Below are 27,701 nucleotides of genomic sequence, written 5' to 3' on the forward strand. Positions count from 1 at the left end.
TACACTAACTAACTGATGTGATCCGTTTACTCTGTTGGATTTCAACATATGAGAATACTAATTTTGCTGAACCAATATGCAAGCACTAAATAATCATCTCAAAGTATGTACAAGTTAGTCACCAATTTATAAATTTTCCACATAAGCCAATTATTTGAAATTAATGCTGCCGCTTCTCATTAGAATTCTAACAGTGTTGCAAACAATGGTGAACTCCTAGACTGGGCCAGAAAAGTTTATTGAATTCTGAAACACATAGCTTTGTATACAAAAATAGTAGAAAATACTGCGCTCATCCCTCCAAAAAGCTCTACACACACACAACATTGGCATGAAAGGGATCACAAGACTCCTGCTGTCCAATAGCCATTTTTTTCTGATGAATGAGCGCACAATGAATGGATGTGCACATGACATGAAAAGTACTTTAAAAATGTAAATGAAATAGTAACAGTTCAAAAAAAACCCACTGTGAGGCAGTAATACTGAATTACAATTGATGTCTCTTATCTTCTGGAAAGCCTGGGTATCCCACAGTGCTCTCTCAAACTCAACATATCCAAATATGAATGAATCATCTCTACCTTTCAAATGGCTTCTCCTCCAATTATGGATTTCAGTTGTGAACAACACCATTCACCCATGCCAGGACGACAAACCATGCCCCACTCCTTTACATCAAGATCAGTGACAAAATCCTACTGTTTTCATTTCCCCTCTTTAAACTCTGCCTGGCTCCCTATCACCTCAAAGATAAAGGCAAGCTCCTCTGTGTCCCCTGTGGTCACTCACCCCCCGAGTACTGTCTCTAACATTTTCTCCACGATGCCTCACTGCAGATTTTACACCCCACCAACACCACCATCAACACTGATCCCACACAAGCTCTATAAAGGGCTAGAGCTAGCTGCTAGTTAATATTTAAGACTTTATACATCTCTGCTATATGTTTTTCTTTGTTTTGGGTTTTCCTTTTTAACAACCCTTTAAAAATGTAAAAACTATCTTAGCACAGGGGCTACATAAAACCAGGCTGTGCACTGAATTCAGGCAGTAAACTGTAGTCAGCCAACACCTGTGGAAAATTATAAGTAGTTTACCCATGTAACACACTTTTTCATGCTTCTATGCCTTGCCCCATGCTGTCCTGTTGAGATTACCTTTCCCCATTTCTCTACTCAGTCATATCCCACCAAAGACCTGCAAATCAGGATCTGCATTTTAACACGAACCCCAGGTACTTCCCTATGCATATTAAAGTCTGAGAAGCACTGCTCTGGTTAAAGTGCTCTGACCCAGGTCAGGTGTTCCTCTTCTGAACTCGGTATACTGTACAGAAAGTATCTCTATATTCAAATGCTGCCCCTTGCTGATTTTTTGAACTCCTTATAGGAGGGACAATGTCCCACTCATCTTTGAATCTCCAGAACTCAGCATCGTACACAGATGTAGTAGAGCTCAGTTAATGAAACGGAAATAAACCAAGCTAAACCTCAATTTTCTCATCAAAGAAATGGGTATAATAAAACTTATCATATAGGACTCCCATGGGGATAAAATGGGACAAAAATAGAACATTATGCACAATGTCTGGCATAACAGGTACTCAATCAATGCTACTTCCTTCTGTACTGCACCATTTCAAATGACATTTAAGAAAGCATTCATGAAATAACACAGAATGAGGAAGAATGCAAAATTAAATTTACCTATGATTTCCACTGCATAAAGATTATGTCAATATTCTGACAAATACTAGAGAAAAATATTACAGTCAATTTTGTTACAGATAGGATTATGAATTAATTTCTTTCTCTTCTTTGCAATTCCAATTTGGTTATAATGTTGTTTGTGAAATAACATACTTTAATAGGAAAAGAATGTGAACAATAGGAAAAACATGTTTGCAAAGAAATACACACTCACAAAACATCACAAGGTCAAAAAATATGAAGAGCTCTACTGATGTAATTTGATGAGATATTATAAGCTCCTCCAGTATGCAGATTATCTAATACCCTAAATCTAGCATACAGTGGGGTGTTCAACAAATGTTTACTCGCTGGAGAAAAACACACTCAGGTCTTTCCTTTCTCTTGTTGGAGATGTACCTGTTAAGCTTGTGCATCTGCTGTTAAGTTTAACAGATATTATTTTCTTGGTTTTTTAAAAAAATTATTTTTGCCTGTGCTGAGTCTTTGTTGCCACACATGGGCTTTCTCTACTTGCAGCAAGCAGGAGCTACTCTCCAGCTGCAGTGTGAGGGCTTCTCACTGTGGTGGCTTCTCGCTACAGAGCACAGGCTCTAGGGTACATGGCCTTCAGTAGTTGTGCCATGCAGGTTGTGACACATGGGCTTAGGTCCCCTCAGTATGTGGGACCTTCCCAGGCTAGGGATTGAACCCATATCCCCTGCACTGGCAGGAGAGTTCTTAACCACCTGACCACCAGGTAAGTTCTTGGCCTTTAAAAAGAAGTAACAGGGACAGGAAGTGGAAAAAGAGAGAAAAGGAAATCAAGAAGAAAAAAGGGAAGAGGGACAGAGAAAACAGGATAGAAAAGAGAAGGGGGAAAAAAATGTAAAGCAATAAGGCACAAGAAAGAAAAACTTAATTATATAAACAATTGACCAAAGTAAAGTAACTCAGAGGCGTTCTCATGCACAGAAATTCAATCTCCCTAAGGCAGCAGAAAGAGGGCCCATGCTGCCTGATCACAACTTGGGATAAAAGCTGTATAGGCACTCCTAGAAGTTTCAGTAGTGAGGCTGTGGGTGTGGCCACATGTATGGACAGGATGACAAAAAGTGGGTGTGACAAGACAGTGCATCTGACTGACCATTAGTGCAAGTCAGGAAACAGCAGGGAATGACCCTGTGCCCCTCAGTTCCTCTTGTATATTGGAGCTTCAATTCCTCTAGTTTATTGGAATGTCTTTTACAGTGTTTCCTGTCTGCAGCAAACTGAGCTCTTCTAGAGGCAGCTCTCCAGGTTCCTCGTGAACCTTTCTGAACATGCCCTCCCCAGCCCTTCAGAGTTTGTCATCAGGGCCCAGTTTGTGCTCTGCATTCCCAGTGACTGCGCCAGGTAACTAATCTAGATTCATTTCCTGTTGACTTTGAGCACAATCACATACTTCTCACAACCAAGTAACTTAAGAACCTCTTAGTTCATTATATTGGGCCAAGGAGAGTCAAACATTCCCATTCTCAACTATTCGATCACACTAAATAATAAATCACGTGTTGCTGTGTTAGTCTGAGTGGCCTGCACCAATTCTAAGAGCTCATTCAGTTTCAGGAAGCAGCTTACTTCCTCCTTCCAAGGCAAGTTGCACCAAAAATAACAAAGAATAAACTTTCAAGCTGCATGTGATTTTTGAGGCCTCTGGCTCTGAAACTTCTTTGTTAAAAGTTCTTTCCTTGTAATCATTAAAGAGGGTCTTTACTGACTTAATTCAGATTTTACTTCACTGAGGATCTCTTAAAACTCTTTCAGGTTTGAGATTTAACTGCATGAAGGCAATTCTTCCAAATAAGCAACAGACACATCCTGTTTTCTTCTCGGCTCAGTGGGAAATGAATACTAACATAAAAACTATACTTCACACACACACATTTCCAGGAAAACCATTTGACAAAAATTTCGGAACCATCTCAAATGGGGACACGCTAGTTCTGGACTTTAGTGAAGTAAGTCACTTGTTTATTCAATGTTCTTGATACTACTTCCTGGGTGATGGGAATCTGAATCAAAAGCAAATTTATCTATACCACTTATGTTATTCATATAACTACTACTGTTACTTATGTCTAATACAGTATTAATCAAAGGTGGAGAATAAAATCTCACTTAAAAACATTTTGGACTTAAAATGCAAATGATCATTATGATAAATGACTTATTGGAAACATAAAGATTACTTTAAATTTATAAAGCATAAAATCAACTGGTAATATTACAAATCAAATTCATACGTGACAAATTAAGACATTATACTTCAATTTTACTTTAAATGTGTATGTTTTCACACTTAATTAAAATCTGTAAGCCTAAAACTAGTTCCAAATACAGTTTTTTTTAATACTTAGTACCATTAAAGTATTTTAATAAATACTTAGGAAGGAAGCAAAATCTAACAGAGAATGGAACCTTAAGCAATAACTCCACTGTTTTTCACAAAATGCGCAACCTTGAATTTGCATTGCTTGAGCAAAGGCCAGGAGATGTGCTAAGAGCTAAATAAACACAAGACCATATTTTAAACCTTAGGAGGCTGGTTCAGCATTCAGACAAAGCTATTTCACACAAATCTGTTTTAATGATCCTTTCCTTCCCCACACAAGTACTCCTGGCCACAGAGGAGTAATCTGTAGAACTCACTCTAATTCTACTTCTAATCAGAAGAACGGTGAGGGAGCTAAGGACATCAAAACAACAGAGTAAGTCCAAACTGACAGGAGAAGGTATGCTGCCTGGGGTTCCCTTCTCAAATGAGACTAACTTGTTTAGGAGAGGAGCAAGACACTCTTGTCAGCCTGCAAAGAGGAAAACAAGCAAGCTGTGGAGTCTTGGCTGGGCTCTGGGTGCAGAAAAATAAAACTCATGGCCCACCTCAAGTCTTCTGTGAGTCCCAGTTTTTCAGGCCACCCAAAGCAGAAATCTTTTGAGTGTCTTAGGCAGGGCAGTCAGGAAGCTGGTGCTGACGGCTCCCTCCACAGCCTGTGACTCAGTGATGACTTAAAGCCAATGACAAGTCCTCCCACATCAAGTCAGAGCTGCTTCAAGGAATACGGTAAATCTCCCTACAAAGTAATTTCTAATTCTAAGGTCACTTTCAAGTCCACCATGTATATTTTGGTGATGGAAAGAACCAAAAGATCATGGGTAAGAGACCCACTACATCTCCAGTTCCAAAGAAAATCCAGAATGAAACTACAAAATGTCTTAAACGACAATAATGGAGATTTTATTATCATAATTTTTCCAAGCAGCAGCTAGGTTTAAAAATACCATTGGCATATCTACATCTATCAACATTCTATTCCCTTCCATATGTTTCTGTATTAAGATAATTTTCATGGACAAAAATTCCATAACATGTTTTAATTTCCCCTTTAACATATGTGCACAATTACATTATTATTATTAAACACTGAAAAACTGTTCCCACCACTATAGTGAACTTTGCTTTCTCCTTGCTTATCAATGACAACCTAATTGTTAAATCCAAGGACAACTTCTCATTCATCACCCTCTAATTTTTCTATAGCACCTAATGCTAGGAACTACTTTTCTGCTTCTTAGAACTTTTTTTTCCTTTGGCACCCATGACTCAACACTCTCCCAGTTCTCCTACCTGACAGACTATTAAACTTCTTTTACCAAATCTACTTCCTCCCCCGGCTACAGAAACATACCCGTGGTTCTGTCCTCGGCCCTCGCTTCTCCCACTACCGTCTCTTTCTTCCTGACCTAACCGACTCCCACGGCTTCCCTGTCTCTGTCTCCAGCCCTGGCCTCTCACGGCTCTGAACGTACTCTTCCAGTTGAAACAAGGCAGTTCCACAAGGACGATCCCCTCACAATGCCAACTGTACCAAACCATCACCATACATCACACCCCAAATAGCTCATCACCAATGCTTCACATACATCAACTATTTTAGTCCTCACAAGTGTCCAGTGAAGGAAGCAATGATCCCCATTTTCCAGATGGGGAAACCCAAACAGGGAGACTAAGTAATCTGTTCACAGTCACAGAGCCAAAAGGTGGTCAAGCAGGGATTTAAATCAGGCAGTCTGATCTGAAAGATAAGGCTTTAAACAACTACTCTGTATTTCCTCCCAGTTGCCCAGACCTGAAAGTTGTCTCTGTCCCTGCACGTCCATCATGTTCCAGTTAAAAAGGACATGTGTCATTCATTTTTATTGCTCAGCACGTAATCCCTCCCTTTTTTAGTTATTAAATTACATTAATTTTCAATGACATGTTTACAGCATAATGTTAACTGAAAAAAAAGAGCAGGGAAAATTTTATATATTGTACAATTACACTGTATTTTTTTTTAAGTCATGAATAGAAAAAATATAAAAAGTATCTCCAAATGCTAACCTTGGTTTTCTTTCAGTGGCAGAACTACAGAACTATAGAAAGAAAGTTCTTTATACTTATTTGTAGAAATAAGTAGAATAAGAATCTAACATTTCTGTAATTAACAGATATTTTATAGGGAAAGTGAAAGTGTTAGTCATTTAGTCATGTCCAACTCTCTGTGAGCCCATAGACCATAGCCCACCAGGTTTCTTTATCCATGGAATTCTCCAGGCAAGAATACTGGAGTGGGTTGCCATTCATTTCTCTGGGGGATCTTCCCAACCCAGGGATCAAACCCAGGTCTCCTGCATTGCAGGCAGATTCTTTACTGTCTGAGCTACCAGGGGAAAGATGCTATTTATAGGGAAAGTTCAGTTCAGTCACTCAGTCGTATCCGACTCTTTGTGACCCCATGGAGTACAGCACGCCAGGCTTTCCTGTCCATCACCAACTCCCTGAGCTTGATCAAACTCATGTCCATTGAATTGGTGATACCATCCAACCATTTTATCCTCTGTTGTCCCCTTCTCCAGCCTTCAATCTTTCCCAGCACCAGGGTCTTAATCCAATGAGTCAGTTCTTCACATCAGCTGGCCAAAGTACTGGAGCTTCAGCTTCAGCATCAGTCTTTCCAATGAATATTCAGGACTGATTTCCTTTAGGATTGACTGGTTTTATTTCCCTGTTGTCCAAGGGACTCTCAAGAGTCTTCTCTAACACCACAGTTCAGAAGCATCAGTTCTTTGGCACTCAGCTTTATGGTCCAACTCTCACATCCTTACATGACTATTGGAAAAACCATAGCTTTGACTAGATGGACCTTTGTTGGCAAAGTAATGTCTCTGCTGTTTAATATGCTGTCTAGGTTGGTCATAGCTTTTCTTACAAGGAGCAAGCATCTTTTAATTTCATGGCTGCAGTCACCACCTGCAGTATTTTGGAGCCTAAGAAAATAAAGTCTGTCACTGTTTTCATTGTTTCCTTATCGATTTGCCATGAAGTGATAGGACTGGATGCCATGATCTTAGTTTTCTGAGTGTTGAGCTTTAAGCCAGCTCTTTCACTCTCCTCTTTCACTTTCATCAACAGGCTCTTTAGTTCCTCTTTGCTTTCTGCCATAAGGGAGGTGGTGTCTGCATATCTGAGGTTATTGATATTTCTCCCTGCAATCTTGATTCTAACTTGTGATTCATTCAGCCCATCATTTTGCATGACGTACTGTACATATAAGTTAAATGAGCAGCGTGACAACATACAGCCTTAACGTACTCCTTTCCCAATTTTGAACCAATCTTTTTGTTCCATGTCCAGTTCTAAGCTGCTTCTTGACCTGCATACAGATTTCTTAGGAGGCAAGTAAGGTGGTCTGGTTTTAGAGGGAAAGGATGCTATTAATTTTTTAAAATAACTCTCTCTACCAGCTCCCTGACAGAAGCCAGTAAAACTTGGCTTACATATAGCAGGTCTGCCTCTTTCTGACCATGAAAACCAGTGAAGACACACAAAAGATCAGAGTGACAGCCACCAAACCCTCACATAAGCTCTGGGCATGAATCAGTCATTCATTCATTCTATGAACTAAAAATAGTGCACAAAAGCTCTTATCACTGATCTACTTTTATCTCTACAGGGGCTTAGTAGCAATAGTTATTGTTGGGAGTATCATTTCATTATTAACCTTATTAGTGAGGAAAGTTCAAAGTAAAACCCTAAATGAGTAGTCTTCAAAATGACATGTTTCAGGTACTTCTGTTCTCTAGGGTCACAAATGGAGGTTGTCTAGGGCATACTGAAATTCCATATCTCAACTCTCACTCTTTGGAAAAAACCAGTAGGCTGCGCACTGAAGTGACTGACCCCAGAGTCTAATCTTGACCATGACCAAAAGAATGACCAGGTAAACAGACCAGTCCAGAGTGGGAGAAGCTAGCAAGCACACTGATGAAATCAATGCTAACCCCCTTATGTCTGAGGAATTCCCAATGTGGAAGCTAAACACAAATGGACCCTTTTCAAGCCTTCTCTGCAACTAGTTCATGGCACCTGACCTAGATCATAACAATCAGATGCATCATGCCCTGTGATTAGGAAGTAGGCATAGAAAGCTCTCTGTGGTAGCAAGAACAGCTGCAAGAAGATCTGAGTTCCCGGGCAGCAGCATGCAGGGCCAGAGATATTCCACAGTACAACACAGTTTCCCTGTGGTTCCTCACTGCACAGCCTCCACATCTGGTTTTCAGCCATAATAGCCATTCTATAAGCTACCCAACATTTTTAAAATTACCTTTCTGGCTTAAATCAGTAAGTCCAGCTGCTCTGAAGACTGGCAATTTGCCAAGTGAGATACCTCACTCATTTCAGACATGCCCTTCCTTTGCTTTCCTGCCTTGCATGACCTCGCCCTCTGTGCCTCCCACCCAGGAGTATTCTCCTTTGCTTTTTCCCTTAGTCCAAACTCTTCCATCTTTCAAGATCCAGCATAAGTGCTATTTCCCCCTAAACATAACAGCTAACACTTAATGAGCACTTCCTAAGAGCCAGGCGTTCTTCTCATTTCATCATCACAAAAATAGCAGGAGGTAGACAGTAGCATTAGTCTTAGTTTACAGTGGTGGAAACTGTAGCAAAAATTAAATAAATTGCCCAAGGTCACACCGCTAGTAAGCAGTGATAAAGCTAGAATTCAAATCCAAGACATCTGACTCCAGATCTCTGCTCTTAACCAGGGAACACCAAATTACAGCCCATGAGTCAAATCTACCCTACCAGCCAAATCTGATTCTCAACCTGTTTTTATACACCCTTGCTCTAAGAACAGTTTTCACAGTTTTAAGTGGTTGGGGCGGGGGAGGGGTGGGAATCAAAAGTATAATAATACTTCATGGTCCATGAAAATTATATGAAATTCAAATTTCAACATCTATAAATAAAAGTTTTATTGAAGCAACATACTGTCTTGTGGCTGCTTTCATGCTATTAACAGCAGAGCTGAGTAGCTACAACACAGACAATACAGCCAGAAAGCCCACAAAGTCTCAAATATTTTCTGTCTGGCCTTCACTGAAAAAGTTTAAGATACTGCTTTTAACCACTACATTCTATTGCCTCTCTTAAAAAGACTTCCCTGATCCCTGACTTCTCCCAAACTGGAATAAATCTTTCCCTTCTCTGTAGTTACATGGTATTTGTTCTCTCTTATAACAGGTTGTCTATTTTGCTTTGAATTACACTTGACTTTCTTTTCCTTGAGCAGACTGCAAATTTCTTGAAGGCAGGAAGTCATCTTTTTCACTTCAGATTCCTCTTATTGCCTCATTTATTGTTGCCAGTCAATAAATACTTGCTGATTTGAAAAAATATTGTGGTATAGACTTTTAAACAGATTTTCCTAACATGAACATGAATCACAGAAATAAATCACAGACCAAACTCCATGCTGACAGACTGGATAATAATGGGCATGCTTGATCACTAGTGGTGTGTATACAAATTGGTATAGCCTTTCTGAAGGGGCAGTTCTGCTTTGTTTATCTAATACCCTAAAAGTATGCATTTTTTAGGACTTAGAATTCCACTGCTGACACTGTGGAAAGAAAGAAGCAGACTAGTGTGCAAAAATGTATGCAATAATATTAGTCACAGGACCTAACATATTTACTGAATACATATCACATGCTAGGCACTGAGCTAACTCCTTTATTTTTTCCCCTAGTCACAATTATTATTTTTTTAATTTTAGATTTTTTAATTGAGGTAACACTGGTTTATAACATTACATAAGTTTCTTATATACAACATTGTATTTCTACGTCTAAATGCACTACAGTGTTCTCGCCACCAAAAATTTAGTTTCCATCCATCACAATACAGTTGACCCTCTTTATTCATTTTACCAGCCCTACCCCCACTACCCCTCTGATAACCACTACTCTGTTCCCTGCATCTACATGTTTTTGTTTGGTTTGGTTAATTATTTTGTTTGTTTATATTTCACATATGCATGAAATCATATGTATCCATCTTTCTCTGACTTGTTTCACTTACTGAACTAAGTTCTTTAAATATGAAGCCTCACAACTCTTAGAATAAACATTTTTAAGAGCTCTATTTTATAGATGCTGCTGCTGCTGCTGCTGCTAAGTCGCTTCAGTCTTGTCCGACTCTGTGCGACCCCATAGATGGCAGCCCACCAGACTCCACCATCCCTGGGATTCTCCAGGCAAGAACATTGGAGTGGGTTGCCATTTCCTTCTCCATTGCATGAAAGTGAAAATGAAGTCACTCAGTTGTGTTTGACTCTCTGCGACCCCATTGACTGCAGCCTACCAGGTTCCTCTGTCCATGGGATTTTCCAGCCAAGAGTACTGGAGTGGGTTGTCATTGCCTTCTCCGATTTTATAGATGAGGAAATTAAAATTCAAGAGGTTAAATAACATTGTCCAATGTTAGAGGATTACAGATGACTTTTTTTAAGGGGAAGACTACAGTTGATTAATCTGATATTATTAGTCTTTTCTAAATTTACAACTGTAATAAGCATATATTATATGTATCATTTTTAGGGCAATAAGACAGCACAGAGCCTTACTCTTGCATTCCCTGCTCCTCTCCCCACCTTTGGAAGCTCAGGGAAAAGAATCCACAACAAAACAAGCAAATGTCCTTTTTAATTTCTTTTGTAAAGTATGGTTTAAAAAAAGTCTCCATCCTTGACTTTGACACAGGAGTAGTATTTCCTCACATAAATGAGCCTTAGGAATACCATTCTGGATCCTGTGTGTTTCCCATATAGTATCCTTCAGCTAGTTCTTATGGTTTGCCAACATCTAAATAGGCAGAAAATTATGTTGTGACTTATACTGAATAAAAGACTCCTTTAACGTGAGAATGGATTTGTCTATAATTAGAACAGCTTAAAGAGGAAGAGCCCCACCCTGCCTGTAAATATCCAGAGTTACTGCATGACCTCAAATTACTAAGTCTGGGACTTTTTTGGATCCACGCTTTTTTGCCTCTGATCCAAAAACACTAGCACAGGACCTCCTTCCATATCTACACTGAACTAACACAGATACTTCCAAGTTAGATCTATTAGATGCTAAGATAGTCACATAAAACGTCCCAGAGCCACACCTTACCTCTTCTGGCACAATAATTAGTGGGTACTTGTCCTCAGATAAAAAGTTGAAAATAACCCATATTTTAAATGCATCTTCTTCCGTAATGAACAGGGGATTCTTTGTGAGATTTTTTTTGACACAGAGGGTCCAACACATCCTATTGAACTCAATCTTGTCAAAGTTGTCTTGGACCTAAAAAGAAAGGAGGAAAAATTCCAGTGAATCAGTCCAAAATAAGTAGCATGTACACCAAGTAAAACAGAAAGACAAAGCCTACTACAGGCGTCCATTTTAATCAATCCAGCTAACCAACAGCCATTTCCTAAGGAGCTGCTTAGATACCACACTTTCAAAGGTTCAATTAAGAATGTTCTATTGAACCTGACGCTGAAGTAACACCTGCTCATATGACTCACGTGCCACATGAAATACTAGCTTGTCAAGTAATTTTTTCATGTATAGATATTATCTTCTAAACAGACTACCAATCTTGGTATAGGAGTTGAGAATGTCAGTTATTCAATATGAGCCACATGCAGATATCATTTTTACCTATATGGTCAAAGAAGATACTTTCTCTTGGGAAAAACTATTTAACTGAAATTCTAAAAAGACAGCTCTGCCACTCGGTCATTCAATCATGCGTTCAACATTCCCTCAGGGTCTACTGGTTCGCTTCCCTGGTAGCTCAGATGGTAAGAAATCTGCCTGCAATGAAGGAGACCTGGGTTCGATTTCCAGGTCAGGAAGCTCCCCTGGAAAAGGGAATGGTAACCCACTCCAGTACTCTTGCCTGGAGAATTCCATGGACAGAGGAACCTGGTGGGCTACAGTCCATGGGATCGAAAAGAATTAGACATGACTGAAATGTCTCGGCACACATGCACAAATGAGCCAACTACTAAGCTACATAAGGATATAAAGGAACTATTCTAGTGGTCAAGTGGCGAAGACTCCGTGCTCCCAATGCAGGGGGCCTGGGTTTGATCCCTGGTCAGGGAATTACATCCCACATGTCACAACTAAAGATCCAGCACAGCCAAATAAAGAAACAAACAAACAGGTTTTTAAAAATGAATGATATAAAGATGAAGAATAACTTGGTCCCTGCTCTTAGAACAGTCACAGTTTATTATGAAAAACAGACATGCAAACAGACAAATCTTAACATAACACAGTGTATGATTCAATAGTTTTTATTCATTCAACCGATAAAATGTAGACAGTAGTCATTATCTGCCAGGGCCATCACAGAGATACTGAATATACTGGGTTGGACAAAAAGTTTGTTCGAGTTTTCCCATAAGAGCTTGAAGAAAAACCCTAACGAACTTTTTGGCCAACTCAATACTGCTAGCCCTTGTCTCCAAGGAATGCCAAGACAGTTACAATATAATGTGCTAAGTATTACACAGATGTAAACAGAGGCTTCTGTGGGAACACTGAGGGGCTAACAACCCAATCTTAAGAACTGGGGAAAGATTTCCAGCAAAGTGATAGAGCTGAGGCCCAAAGAACCATCAAGAGTCAAACAGTTTGAAAACAGGGTAAAGACTGTTACCGGTAGAACAGAACGTGAAAAAGCCCAGAGGTGGAAACAACCATGGTCAGTGTGGAAGAACTGCAGAAGATGAATGTGAATGGGCTACTTGGTACTGCGGGTGGTATAAGTCAAGCTGCTCATAAGTGCAAACCACAGAAACTATCTTGAGTTCCTTTAAACAGATAAGAAAATGTACTGGAAAAGCAATGGGTAACCTCAAAGATCTAACACAAAGGCTAAAAAATCTAGACTCTTGAAACTAAGCCAGTAACAATCCAGGCTAGGCAGTCAGAACTGCAGTTGAAACTGCTCGTGGTACCAGCAGGGGGAGACACCACGGTCAGTATGACGTGAGGCCATCGCTGTTGCCACTGATCCAGTCCTCGAGCCTCCATGTCACTCACTGCAGCTTCAGAGTCACACTGGGTCACATTTCTATGCCCGAGCTGCCAGGAAAGAGGGAAGATGAGTATCTAAACTTCTCAATATGTGAGGTATGAGACAGGTCCTGTCCTCCTTCCATACACAAGAAAGGAATTCAGATACTGGACAGTCAGGAAAAAAAAAACACAAACAAATGCCCACTGTATGTGGCATGGTGAAAGACTAGGCTAGAGAGAGTGAAGACCAGATCACGAAGAGCCGAATATATAATTCAGGGTAAAGAATTAGGATTTATCTGACTTGGAGGAGTGGGAGGGAGCAACATACACAGCCTGCATTTTAAGGCCAGGGACAGTATGGAGAATGGGAGGAGGCAGAGTGGGTAACAGGACAACACGAGCAAAGCAATTCTGTTTAGAGAGAGAGATGAACAAAGTGTGTATAACATAAGGAAGAAGTCGCTAGTTAGCTGCAGGAAGAAGTTTCTCTTTGTGGTTGGCAAACCAGTTTCCCAAGAGTAAGAAGATATCCTTTGTGCTCTGCCTTCGGCACCCAGTCTCGGTCTGACACGGTTTCCCATGCCCCCAGTATACACAAATGACCCCACGAAGGGAAAGTAACAGCTTCTGCTTCTCTTTTTTCTTTCCTTTTCATTTTTTTTTCTTTAACACCATTTATTGAGGACTTAGCATATACTTGGCATTTTATATGCAGTTTCTCATTTAAACTTTGTGTTGGCCCCATAAAGGTTAAATATCCTCATTTTACAGATCAGGAAACATGTTCAGGAAAATTGGGTACCAAGTTTACATGACTAGTAAATATCAAGACTGGAGTTCAAAGCTCACATTCTATCCCTTTTTTCTATGCCCAACAGCTTGTAGAACTCAGCAGACGAAGGACTCTATTTGTATGATGGAACAGTTCTCTACAGGACTAGTCTCAAAGGCCAGTTTATCAACTCTAAACACCCACAGCCCTAAAAAGCACTAAGTGGAAGACACGCCACCAAGGGAAATGACATATGCATGGAAGCACAAAGCTCTGCTCCGAGGAACAAGAAGTGATTCTATGTGGATCATGTGGTGAATTAAGACTTCCTGAGAGGGAGTGGCCAGATTTATGGCTAGAAAAGCAAACACAGACAGAAATCACAAAGAGCTTTATAATTTCAATAAATAAATAGCCTTAGGAAACACCCCGTTTTAGAGCAAAGAACAGCCAGGTCATCTACAGGCCAGATCAGTACTTGGCAGAAAAGACGGTATTTGGGGCAGACCTCAAAGCATGGTGAAACAGTACAAGGAACAGTATTGCAAAGGATAGGAAAGGAGACTGCACGAGCAAGGGCACAGCAGGAGCGCACACCAACCACGTCTGCGGAACAGCCACAGGATGAAGGGGACACAAACAAGGCAGAGAGAAAGCGTTCAAGCATGTGAATCTTCAACCTGCAGTTCTGGTGAGATATTTGTGTCGCCTGAAGACAATCAAAGGAGGAACTGTAACCTAAGAGGAAAGGCAGATTTGTGAATCAACTGCATGCCGACGAGGACTGAAGCCACAACGCTCAATGAGATCACTGAGAGGAAACTCAAAGTGAGAAAAGAGAGGGAATCAAAACAGAACCTCAGAGGATCTGCACATTTACAAAGTGAGAGAAGGATAAGGAATTATGATGACTGGAAGAACAATCAAAGTGACAGGAGAACCACAAAGACATAAAAACTGAGTGAGCAAACAAGAAGAAGATGGTCTGACCAACCCAGCAGCCTCCCCCGTTATCCATGAGGGATAAGTTCCAAGACCTCCACTGGACATCTGAAACTGCATGTGTTTTTTTCCTATACATACAAGTCTATGATACAGTTTAATTTACAAATTAGGCATAATAGAAGATTAACAACAATAATAATAAAAAGAAAAATCATAAACAACATATTGTAATAAATGTTATATGAATGTGGTCTCTCTCTTTCTCAAAATATCTCACTGTACAAATGTTAATGCCTTTTCCATCTTTAAGCACTTATCGTGTACTTGGCCATGACTTTTGCAGTTTTGAGATGCAACAGGAAAACTAGCAGTATTTCTTTTTCCTTCTTCACAATTTCACGGATAAAAGATTCATTCTTACCAAACATACAGTTACAAAAACAGCAGGCTTTCTTTCCTTATTAAGTAGAGAAGTTTCACCTTTTCTCTTAAAGGAAGCACTTTAAAGCTTCTCTTTGGCCTATCTGACTTGCCAGCATCACCACTCTTGTGCTTTGGGTCCATTTTTAAGTAAATAAGAGTTACTTCGTAATTCTCTGGTCGTTCACTGGTTAGGACTTGGAGCTTTCACTGCTGTGGCTGTGGTTCAATTCCTGGTCATGGAACTAAAATCCTGCAAGTTATGTGACATGGCCAAAAAAAAAAAAACGGGGGGGGGGGTTACTTGAACACATTCTCATGTGTTCACTGTAATACCATGACAGTCAATTTGATAACCCAGATGGATATTAACTAACAGGTGGCACATACAGGACAAGGGACGATTCACGCCCTGGGAAGGATGGAGCAAAAAGGTGCGATTTCATCGCACTACTCAGAAGAACACACAATGATTTATGAATTCTTTATTTCTGGAGTTTTCTATTTAATATTTTCAGACCACAGTTGACAACAGGCAACCGAAACCACGGAAAAAGAAACTACAGACAAGGAGGGGCTACTGCAGTGCCAAACGCTACAGAGAACTTAAGAAAGAGTCATTTAAGAAAAGACAGTTGCTGGTTTTGCAACTGACTGGTCACTAGTTAGTTACTTTCAAGACAGCCAAGAAGTCTGTGTATAAAGTCAGACTGCAATAGGATCAGAAACCAAGCAAATTCTCCATAAATTAGCTTTCCCAGGAAATAAATAGTGGCTTTTTGATGCAAGTGCAAGTGCTCACTGTCTTACTTAATTTTAAATAAGTTGCTTGTTTGGCTTATTACTTCTCTATATTCTAATCTGTCAATACTATTCTTTAGTTTAAGAACACTCAAAGGTAAAAGTGTATTAAATGATGGCATTTACACCTTTAAAAAAAAAAGGCACAAAATCAGATCATACAGGAAAAGTCCACAACTAACATCATACTTCAAGGTGAAAAACTGCAAGCTTTTCCTCTAAGATCAAGAACAAGATAAGGATGCCCACTCTCACCACTTCTGTTCAACATAGTTCTGAAAATCCCAGGCACAGAGATTAGGCAAGAAATGCAAATAAAAGGCATCCAAATTGAAAAGAAAGAAGCAATGACAATCTGAAAAGAAAATTAAAAAAACAATCTGATTTGTAATAGCATCAAAAATACTCGGGAGTAAGCTGAACCAAAGAGATAAAAAGACTTGTATACAGAAAATTAGAAAACAGTACTCAAAGAAATTAAAGATGACATAAATAAGTGGAAAGACATCCTATGCTCGTGGCCTGAAAGACTTAACACTATTAAAATGCCCACACTATCCAAAGCATTTACCACAGATTCAATGCAATCTCCGTCAAAATTTCAATGGCATTTTTTTTTCCTGCAGAAATAAAAAACATTACCCTAAAATTCACAAGGAATCTCAAAGGTCCATGATAGTTCAAACAATCTTGAGAAAAACAAAGGTGGAAGCCTTACACTTCTTGATTTCAAAACCTACTACAAAGATACAGTAATCAAAACAGTACGTACTAGGGAATTCCTTGGCAGTCCAGTGACTAGGACTCCATGCTTCCACTGCAGAGGGCATGGGTTTGATTCCTGGTTGGGGAACTAAGGTCCTGCAAGTCATTCAGCATGACCAAAAAACAAGAAGAAGAAAGAAAAAAGAAACAGTATGGTACTGGCATAATGACAGACACACAGACTAATAAAACAGAATAGAAAGCCCAGAAATAAACCCTCATTTATACTTAAAGGCCAGTCTCTTCAACAAAAGGTGTTGGAAAATCTCAATGTCCACATGCAACACAATGAAGATGGACCCTTATACCATATTCATAAATTAAGTTCAAAATGGAGTAAAGATCTAAATGTAAGACCAGAAAGTATAAAACTCCTAAAAGAAAATATAGAGGAAAAACTTCATGATACTGGAATGAGCAGTGATTTCTTAGACATGATGCTAAAAAAGCACAGGCAACAAAAGCAAGATTAGACAAAATAACATCAAACTTAAAAGCTCCTGCACATAACAAAAAGAAAAAAACACAACCCATCAACATGGGTGAAACAGTTCTTGCCATCCTAGAACTTACACTCCAGGGGAGTAATAAGATATCAAACTATACAGCAATAACACAACCACCTATATGGTGAAAAGAGTGGCAAAAAAGAAAAGCACAGAATGTCACAAGTGTATATTACAGGAAAGCTGGTTAGGTCTAGAATGGGTGGGGTGCTACCTGGAGAAACCTCCCTGAGGAAGTGACAATCAAGCCGAGACCTCCACATGATGGTGGAGGAAACCTCACAGCAGAGGAAGCAGCCTCTGAAGGCTCTGTGGCAAGAAGGGGCTTAGCAATCTGAGGAAGGCCAAGGTGGCTGCCCTGAAGTGAGCAAGAAGGAGGGGAGAGAAGGCTAGAGAGGCTGTAGAAGCCAAACTGAACATGGCCCTGTGTGTTATGATAAAGATACCGGACTTACCGAAAAACAACACAAGCCACTGAAGGGTATGCACTCAATATCCAATGTTACCTCAATTGAAATAAATCCATAAATTGAAATGGTCTCTAGGCCCATTCAAACTATAAAAGGTCTAAAAATCTATGATTCCATACTCTATCTCATCTACAAGAACAAACTGGCTCCAAAATTCTAGTTTGTATCACATATATTAAATCAATAGTCTCACATTTAATAATAATTGCTGCTAGTGGTTTCAAGGTGTCCAAACCGAAGATAATTTCCAAGAAAGAAATATGTAGAGTGGTCCTTATTTTTACATAAAATTTTTACTTTACATCAAGATTCATACATATGAAGAATAAGATACCACCCTCAATTCTGATTCAAAGTATTAAAAGTATTTACAAAACTAAACTCACATGTTCTCTAAACTAGAAACTTCATACAAACCCAGCTCAAGACTAAAGTTCTTGTGGAACAGAAACAGTTCTCAAAAGACAGGGAAATTGGTCAATTTAGTGCTTTAGAAACAGCAGAAATTTTTCTCAGAAAGCATTCATACTCTTTGATCAATAATTCTATTTAATTACTTGTTGTTCAATCAATACTTGTTCTTCAATCAATACTTGTTGATTATCCTAACAAGAGATCCAAAGTCAGATAAAGATTCACCTAGGATAGTCACTATTATTTAAAAGAGTGGGGAAAAAAATAAAAAGTCCAACAAAAAAAGGCATGGTTGTAAAGTACAAAACTATTACACAATTACTGAATACCACTTAGTACTTGGGTGACCTTGAGCAAGCATTTAACCCAAGGCCCATCTCCTCATCTTTAAAACGGTGGTAATGATGGTACTTAACCTACAGAGTTGACATAAAGACTTTATTAGAACACCTGTTTAAAACATTTAGTATCTGAAACACAATAGACTCTAAATAAATAGTAGCATCTTTATACTCAAGGTTTTTTTAAAAAATTCAATGACATGGGACAGGCAATATTAATGCTAAGTGTTCAATACGATCCCTTGAAAAACAATATATAAAAACATTTTTAAAAATAAAGACTTGGAAAAAAAATAAATAAATAAAGACTTGGGAATTCCTTGGCAGTCCACACTTTAACTGCTGAGCATGCGTGTGCAATCTCTGGTTGGAGAACTGTGATCCCACAAGCCAGACAGTGTGGCCACAAAAATAAAATAAAAATAAAAACTCAAAACAAACATATCAGAATGCTAACAGTGACTGCCTCTGTATGTTAAACTATGGATGATACATATTTTCTTAATAAGTTTTTTTCTTAATTTCAATAATACCCTTTTATTACCATTACAATAAAAAACAAATTTTAAAAACAGTATTTTATATTAATTATCAGTGAGATGCAAATCAAAACACAGTAAGCTATGTACTTCATATCCACTGGAATGGCTATAATAAAAACAAAATGCTGATGAGGATATGAAGACACTGGACCCCTCAGCCGCTGCTGGCAGAAAGTGAAATGCATAGCTGCACTGGAAAACAACTTGACAGTTCCTCAAAAGGTTAAACACAGAGCTGCCACATAACCCAAATTTCATTCCTAGGTATACGACCAAGAACTGAAAACACACCTCCGCACAAAAATTGAACATGCATGCTCACAGCAGTAAATTCATGATAACCGAAAGTGGGAAGAAAACAAAACATCCGTCATCCAATGAATGTGCCAACAAAATATGGTATATCCATAGTGGAATATGTTTCGGACATGAAATGAAATAGTTATGTGCTACCACATGGATGAGCTGTGAAAACCTGACGCTAAATGAAAGAAGACAGTCGCAAAGGTCATATGGTCCCAGTCACATGCATGAGTCCAGACAGAGGTAAATCCACAGAGGTAAGAGTAAATCCATACAGGTGAGAAGCAGACTAGCGGATGCCTACAGCTGAGGGGGAGGACAGTAAGTGCTAATGGATACGGTTTTTACCACCAAATTATATCTCACTAAAGTTGCTATCTTAAAAAGGAGTACTTCTGGGAATACCCTGGCACTCCAGTGGTCAGGACTCTGTGCTTCTGCAGGTGGCACAGGTCTGATCCCTGGTTGAGGAACTAAGATCCCACATGCCCCACACTGCAGGCATAAATAAGTAAGGTGACTCTCCCTCTTGATTACTGTAGTAAAGAACTGACACTTTAAAAAAACATAAGATTTCTGTAGACTACATCAGTTTTATATTGTTGGCCATGGTGTTCAATGACATAAAGTCATTCATACTTCTCAGCATGGAACCTCTTCAATCACTCAGAAGTTTTTAGTCCTGTATTACTTTGCAAACATGATGAAAGAGTCCAACTTGGCCATTGTTCTAAATTAATACTATGTAACTTTCAAGCAACAGTGAAAGAAAAAACAACACAGGCTAAAGGATAAGAAGAAAGAATCATATAAAAGCCTGGTTTGGGGAATTTAAGAGCAGCACCCTTCCTATCAGGCTTCCCAGTGACACTAATGGCAAAGAACCCACCTGCCAACGCAGGAGACTTAAGAGAGGCAGGTTCTGTCCCTGGGTCAGGAAGATCCCCTGGAGGAGGGCATGGTAATCCACTCCAGTATGTTTGCCTGGAGAACCCCATTGACAGGGGAGCCTGGCGGAATCGGTCCATAGGGTTGCAAAGAGTCGGACACAACTGAAGCAGCTCAGCACACACACACGCACCCTTTCCTATTACATGATACTTGTTAGGTATACATTGGACAACATTTTGAGTGCTGAAGGTAAGAGAAATTTGAAAACTCATTTTATGGTAGAACTATAACTAAGGGACAGTAAGCATTTGGGAAGAAAGTATAACGTCCAGCCTAAGAAAACAGAATGCAGACTGTTGGAGAGAAGAAACATTATACTGAACAAAAATGGCTCTCTTTGTGTATTTTTCTTTTGCATGTGTGTGTGTTCCCAAAACAAAATTAAAACAAAAACAACAACAAAAAAAGGACTACATTAGAAAGCAATAAATCCCCCAATTAGGACTTGGCTTATTGACAAAGGATTACTGGTTTTTAGTCAAATAGCCCAGACCAACCTTTAATGTGTAGAATCAGGGAAAAGAACTGACAATGATTTGGACGAAGAAGCCAACTAGGCTATTAAAGCTCATGAAAGGTTTAGATTGCCTCATAACACGCTGAAGCAGAACTAGTTTGTTTTTTTTTTTAATTAATTACGTTGTGCTGGATTTTGTTGCTGCACACAGGCTTTCTCCAGTTGCAGCCAGTGGGAGCTACTCTTCATGGTGGAGCATGGGCTTCTCACTGCAGAGCACAGGCCCAGTGGTGAGTGGGCTTCACCAATTGCGGTACACAGGCTTAGCTGCCCCTCAGTATGTGGGATCTTCCCAGACCACAAATTGAACCCATGTCCCCTGCACTGGCAGGCAGATTCTTATCCACTGTACTACCAGCGAAGTCTCAGAACTAGTTTCCAGTGTAGTCTACTGGGGCTCAAAATTTTAAAAGTAACAATATACCACTTTCTTCAATTATTCATTGTCAGAAAATCCAGGCACACTGTTTTTTTGTCCCAAAAAGGTGGGGAGGAGCTCACAAACATTCAAAAATTCTTCCTGGATGTTTACAGAATCCTATTCTTTACTTAAAAAAAAAAGGAATTCAACAAACAAGAAAAAAGTTAACAATCAGCAGAAGCAAAATATTCAATACATGAACACACAAAATCATCATCTGAAGTCTCAGGAAAGCTGAAAATAAATTCTATCAATGTGAAAAACAACATGAATTATTCCCTTTGAAGAAGCAAATACAGAAACCAAAAGGAAAAATTATTTTTTGCAAAGCAAGTTTCATTATAATTTATCTCTTGGTCTCAACCCCTTCTAGTAACTCTCTTAGGCGAACGCAGAAAAACCTCTCAAATAATTGGGGTGGGGGGTGGGCAGGGGAGAAATGACCAAACTGAACACTGAGGAACACCAGATACTGAAGAAGAAGAAGAAAAATTACATTAAAACAGTTGAGAAAGAACCTAAGGGTTCTGACGCTGGATGAAAGAGTTTGAGATGATGAGAATAGTTTTTAAACCACTTTCCCCTAGCCCCTACTATACATCCAGTAACTAGAAAAGTATTAATTCTGCAAAGTAGTAATTAATCCCTCAATAGTACATACAGGTAAAAGTACTCTGGTCTAGAAGTGAAATAGCTTAAGTTCAAAACCTATCTACCCCTTATTAGCTATGTTCTCTATTTCCTCCTGAGTTAAATGGGGATAAGAATTCCAGTTATGCATCATAGGATTAGCATAAGGATCAAATCAGACCGTGTGTGTGTGTGTGTGTGTACGTATAAAAGCACATATTGCAAATGTTTAATCATCATTTCATATATTCATTACATAACTGATGACAATCTTTAAGTTTTCTGTTAACACTCTTCAGTCACTACTGGCGTTTTTTTTCAACCAAGTTTCAAAACAAGGCACCAATCTGCTCAATTTAAACCCACACCATGGAAACCTCGGCTGCTTTATTTGGACTGAAAGCCTGGCAAAATTCCACTCCAGGTGGCTAAGCAATAATAAACAAGGGCTCACTGTTTCATCACATCCTCACTTGCTCTGTGAATAAGATTTTCCCCAAATGTAGTGGCTAATTTTGGACTTCTTAAATAGTGCTATAGTCGCTCAGTTCAGTTCAGTCTCTCAGTTGTGTCTGACTCTTTGCAACCCCATGGACTATAACACGCCAAGCCTCCTTATCTATCACCAACTCCCAAAGCCTGCTCAAACTCATGCGCATTGAGTCGGTGATGCCATCCAATCATCTCATCCTCCGTCGTCCCATTCTCCTCCCTTCAGTCTTTCCCAGAATCAGGGTCCCTTCCAATGAGTCAGCTCTTTGCATCAGGTGGCCAAAGTACTGAAGTTTCAGCTTCAGCATCTGTCCTTCCAATGAGTATTCAGGACTGATTTCCTTTATGATAAACTGGTTTGATCTCCGTGCTGTCCAAGGGACTCCCAAGAGTCTTCTCCAACAGTTCAAAAGCATCAATTGTTCCACACAGCTTTCTTTATGGTCCAACTCTCACATCCATACAAGACTACGGGAAAAACCACAACTTTGACGATACAGACCTTTGTCAGTAATAAAATAATGTCTCTGCTTTTTAATACGTTATCCCAAAGAAAGGCAATGCCAAAGAATGCTCAAACTACCGCACAATTGCACTCATCTCACAAGCTAGTAAAGTAATGCTCAAAATTCTCCAAGCCAGGCTTCAGCAATACGTGAACTGTGAACTTCCTGATGTTCAAGCTGGTTTTAGAAAAGGCAGAGGAACCAGAGATCAAATTGCCAACATCTGCTGGATCATCAAAAAAAGAGAGTTCCAGAAAAACATCTATTTCTGCTTTATTGACTATGCCAAAGCCTTTGACTGTGTGCATCACAATAAACTGTGGAGAATTCTGAAAGAGATGGGAATACCAGACCACCTGACCTGCCTCTTGAGAAATCTGTATGCAAGTCAGGAAGCAACAGTTAGAACTGGACATGGAACACCAGACTGGTTCCAAATAGAAAAAGGAGTACATCAAGGCTGTATATTATCACCCTGCTTATTTAACTAATATGCAGAGTACATCATGAGAAACGCTGGACTGGAAGAAACACAAGCTGGAATCAAGATTGCCGGGAGAAATATCAATAACCTCAGATATGCAGATGACACCACCCTTATGGCAGAAAGTGAAGAGGAACTACAAAGCCTCTTGATGAAGGTGAAAGTGGAGAATGAAAAAGTTGGCTTAAAGCTCAACATTCAGAAAACGAAGATCATGGCATCCAGTCCCATCACTTCATGGGAAATAGATGGGGAAACAGTGGAAAGAGTGTCAGACTTTATTTTTCTGGGCTCCAACATCACTGCAGATGGTGACTGCAGCCATGAAATTAAAAGATGCTTACTCCTTGGAAGGAAAGTTATGACCAACCTAGATAGCATATTCAAAAGCAGAGACATTACTTTGCCAACAAAGGTTCGTCTAGTCAAGGCTATGGTTTTTCCTGTGGTCATGTATGGATGTGAGAGTTGGACTGTGAAGAAGGCTGAGTGCCGAAGAATTGATGCTTTTGAACTGTGGTGTTGGAGAAGACTCTTGAGAGTCCCTTGGACTTCAAGGAGATCCAACCAGTCCATTCTGAAGGAGATCAGCCCTGGGATTTCTTTGGAGGGGATGATGCTGAAACTGAAACTCCAGTGCTTTGGCCACCTCATGCGAAGAGTTGACTCACTGGAAAAGACTCTGATGCTGGGAGGGATTGGGGGCAGGAGGAGAAGGGGACGACAGAGGATGAGATGGCTGGATAGCATCACTGACTCGATGGACGTGAGTCTGGGTGAACACCAGGAGCTGGTGATGGACAGGGAGGCCTGGCGTGCTGCGATTCACGGGGTCGCGAAGAGTTGGACACAACTGAGCGACTGAACTGAACTGAACTGAGGTTTGTCATATAGTTTCTCCCCCAGTTACAAAACTTTTAAATACCTGAATACTAAAACAAAGAACATTTTAAAACTTTAAAGCTCATGATGTTTAAAGAAAGTTACATCAAGGAGAACAAAATGTGGTATCAGGGTACAGCACCTCAAGATATTCAACCATGTCTCTCTACCCAGTCTTCCAGCCCACACAAATTCTAGCACTGAAAAACCGCAATTTCCAGGTTTCTGAGACTTTCCCGGTATGTTCCATATATTTTAATAACAGACATAATTCTGCTTTTTTTTTTAAATTTTTAAGCTCAAACACATGCACACAGCAGGTCATCAAACATTTGCCAAATATAAGACATATTTACTGTGTGAACTGTTTCTGGTTTTTTTTTTAAATTTTTTATTTTATTTTATTTTTTAACTTTACAATATTGTATTGGTTTTGCCATATATCAAAATGAACCCGCCACAGGTATACATGTGTTCCCCATCCTGAACCCTCCTCCCACTTCCCTCCCCATACCATCCCTCTGGGTCGTCCCAGTGCACCAGCCCCAAGCATCCAGTATCGTGCATCGAACCTGGACTGGCGACTCCTTTCATATATGATATTTTACATGTTTCAATGCCATTCTCCCAAATCATCCCACCCTCTCCCTCTCCCACAGAGTCCAAAAGGCTGTTCTATACATCAGTGTCTCTTTTGCTGTCTCGTATACAGGGTTACTGTTACCATCTTTCTAAATTCCATATATATGTGTTAGTATACTGTATTGGTGTTCTTCTTTCTAGCTTACTTCACTCTGTATAATAGGCTCCAGTTTCATCCACCTCATTAGAACTGATTCAAATGTATTCTTTTTAATGGCTGAGTAATACTCCATTGTGTATATGTACCACAGCTTTCTTACCCATTCATCTGCTGATGTACATCTAGGTTGCTTCCATGTCCTGGCTATTATAAACAGTGCTGCAATGAACATTGGGGTACACGTGTCTCTTTCAATTCTGCTTTCCTCAGTGTGTATGCCCAGCAGTGGGATTGCTGGATCATAAGGCAGTTCTATTCCCAGTTGTTTAAGGAATCTCCACATTGTTCTCCATAGTGGCTATACTAGTTTGCATTCCCACCAACAGTGTAAGAGGATTCCCTTTTCTCCACACCCTCTCCAGCATTTATTGCTTGTAGACTTTTGGATCGCAGCCATTCTGACTGGTGTGAAATGGTACCTCTGTTTCTGGTTTTGATTTTGGTTTAAATAAACTGAAATTTTTTAAAAAGTAAAAATACAATGAGGTTGTAGTATGTTTTAAACACATGTTTGTAAAAAGAGGGAAGACAACAAGTTTTTGTCTATTTCTTTAAAGTCCACAATGCCAGAGTGCTAACATATATACTTTAGGTGAAAAAATTAGGGATCTAGGCATTGTTTGTCCTAGAGGTACAGAGAAAGGGGGTCCTTTGGGTTTGATGGTCCACTGCAGACTGTCTTGCTTCTAGTTCATACAGCCTGCTGCTGCTGCTGCTAAGTCGCTTCAGTCGTGTCCGACTCTGTGACCCCACCAGGCTCCGCCATCCTTGGGATTCTCCAGGTAAGAACAATGGAGTGGGTTGCCATTTCCTTCTCCAATGCATGAAAGTGAAAAGTGAAAGTGAAGTCGCTCAGTCGTGTCGGACTCTTTGAGACCCCATGGACTGCAGCCCACCAGGCTCCTCCGTCCGTGGGATTCTCCAGGCAAGAGTACTGGAGCCTACACGTGATTAAAATAGGTACTGATCGAAAAGGAGGGGAATACGCCTAATCTGACCCCTTATGTGGGATCTGGGCAGGCTTCATTTGCTAACCACTTATCCTGTTGTTGTTGCTGTTCAGGTGCTGAGTCATGTCCAACTCTCTGCAACCCCAGGGACTGCAGCACGCCAAGTTTCCCTGTCCTTCACCATCTCCTGGAGTTTGCGCAAATTCATGTCCACTGAGTCGGTGATACTATCTAACCATCTCATCCTCTGCCACCCTCTTCTCCTTTCGCCTTCAATCTTCCCCAACATCAGGGTCCCTTCCCATGAGTTGGCTCTTCGCACCAGGCAGCCAAAGTATTGGAACATCAGCCTTTCCAGTGAATATTCAGGGTTGATTTCACTAAGGACTGGTTTGACCTCCTTGATGTCCAAGGGATTCTCAAGAGTCTCCTTCAACACTGCAAGATTCTCAAGAGTCTCCTTCAACACCGCAATTCCAAAGCATCAATTCTTTGGCGCTTGGCCTTCTTTATGGTCCAACTCTCACATCCATACATGACTACTGGAAAAACCATAGCTTTGACTAGACGGACCTTTGTATGAAAAGTGATGTCTTTGCTTTTTAATATGCTATCTAGATTTGTCACAGCTGTTCATTCAAGGAGCAAGCTTCTTTTAATTTCATGGCTACAGTCACCATCAACAGTGATTTTAGAGCCCAAGAATCTAGAATCTGTCACTGCTTCCACTTTTTCCTCATCTATTTGCCAGGAAGTGATGGGACCGGATGCCCTGATCTTAGTTTTTTGAATGCTGAGTTTTAATCTAGCTTTTTCATTCTCCTCTTTCACCCTCATCAACAGGCTCTCTTGTCTTAGGGGCTGTTAATGGAATATAAACATTCTCACCACTGCAGTTGTATTCAAAACCTCTTGACTTTTATTTAAATTAACACAGAAATATCAAATGGTAAACTCAGGATTCTGAAGTTGTTTTAACTAACCATGGCTAAGACAATTTAAGAGAAAGACAAATACTATATGTTCTCAGTTTTATGTAGAATATTTAAAACAATGAACTTAAAGAAATAAGAGAATAGGATGGCAGTGGTCAGGGGCTGGAGAGAGGGGAGTGGAAACGGGGAGATGCTGATCAAAGTGTACAAACTTCCAGCTGTAAGATGAAAAAGATCTGGGATCTACTGCACAGCATTGTGTCAATAACTAACAATACTGCAATATATAGAAACAATTATATAGTTTATATGTAATTTGTTTAAAATTTTTTTATCATGATATAATTCACATACCAAAAAATTCACTCTTGAAGTGTACATTTTAGTAGTAGTCAGTATATTCACAGGTTTTACAATCATCATCACTATCTAACTCTAGAACATTTTTATCACCCCAAGAAGAAACTTCAAACCCATCAGTAGTCACTCAGCATTCCCACTTCCCTCCACCTCTGGCAACCACTAATCTATTTTGTATCTTCATGTGTTTGCCTATTTTGGACATTTCATATAAACTGGATCATACAATAGGTGGTTTTTGCAAGTTTAAGTCTTACATTTCATTTTGGTGTGGTTTTTCCCTCTGCAGTTTCTTTTCTAAGAAAAGCATGACCAAGGCAATGTTTTATATTTATATAAACATACGCACA

The 27,701-nt window shown here is 39.7% G+C and overlaps 1 protein-coding gene across 8 annotated transcripts in view; it reads right to left on the reverse strand.

The window, feature by feature from the left end:
- The window catches only part of SWAP70 (switching B cell complex subunit SWAP70), a 76,723-nt gene that overhangs the window by 24,000 nt on the left and 25,022 nt on the right, over window positions 1–27,701 (reverse strand). For 6 of the 8 annotated variants that reach the window (XR_015142075.1, XR_015142074.1, XM_086340096.1 and 3 more), the window contains exon 3: window positions 11,235–11,408. Coding sequence is in view for 4 of the 8 variants with exons in the window: in XM_086340096.1 (XP_086196222.1) it covers window positions 11,235–11,408 (174 nt within the window). In the remaining 4 variants the exon portion in view is untranslated. Of the gene's footprint in view, window positions 1–4,613; window positions 4,696–11,234; window positions 11,409–27,701 lie in introns of those variants that run through there. The other 2 variants (XM_086340100.1, XM_086340099.1) reach the window with 2 other exon arrangements.

Source organism: Bos grunniens, chromosome 15, assembly GCF_055505025.1.
Source record: "Bos grunniens cultivar Pamir isolate PY7600 chromosome 15, Bosgru_T2T1.0, whole genome shotgun sequence".
NCBI classification, from domain to species: domain Eukaryota; kingdom Metazoa; phylum Chordata; class Mammalia; order Artiodactyla; family Bovidae; genus Bos; species Bos grunniens.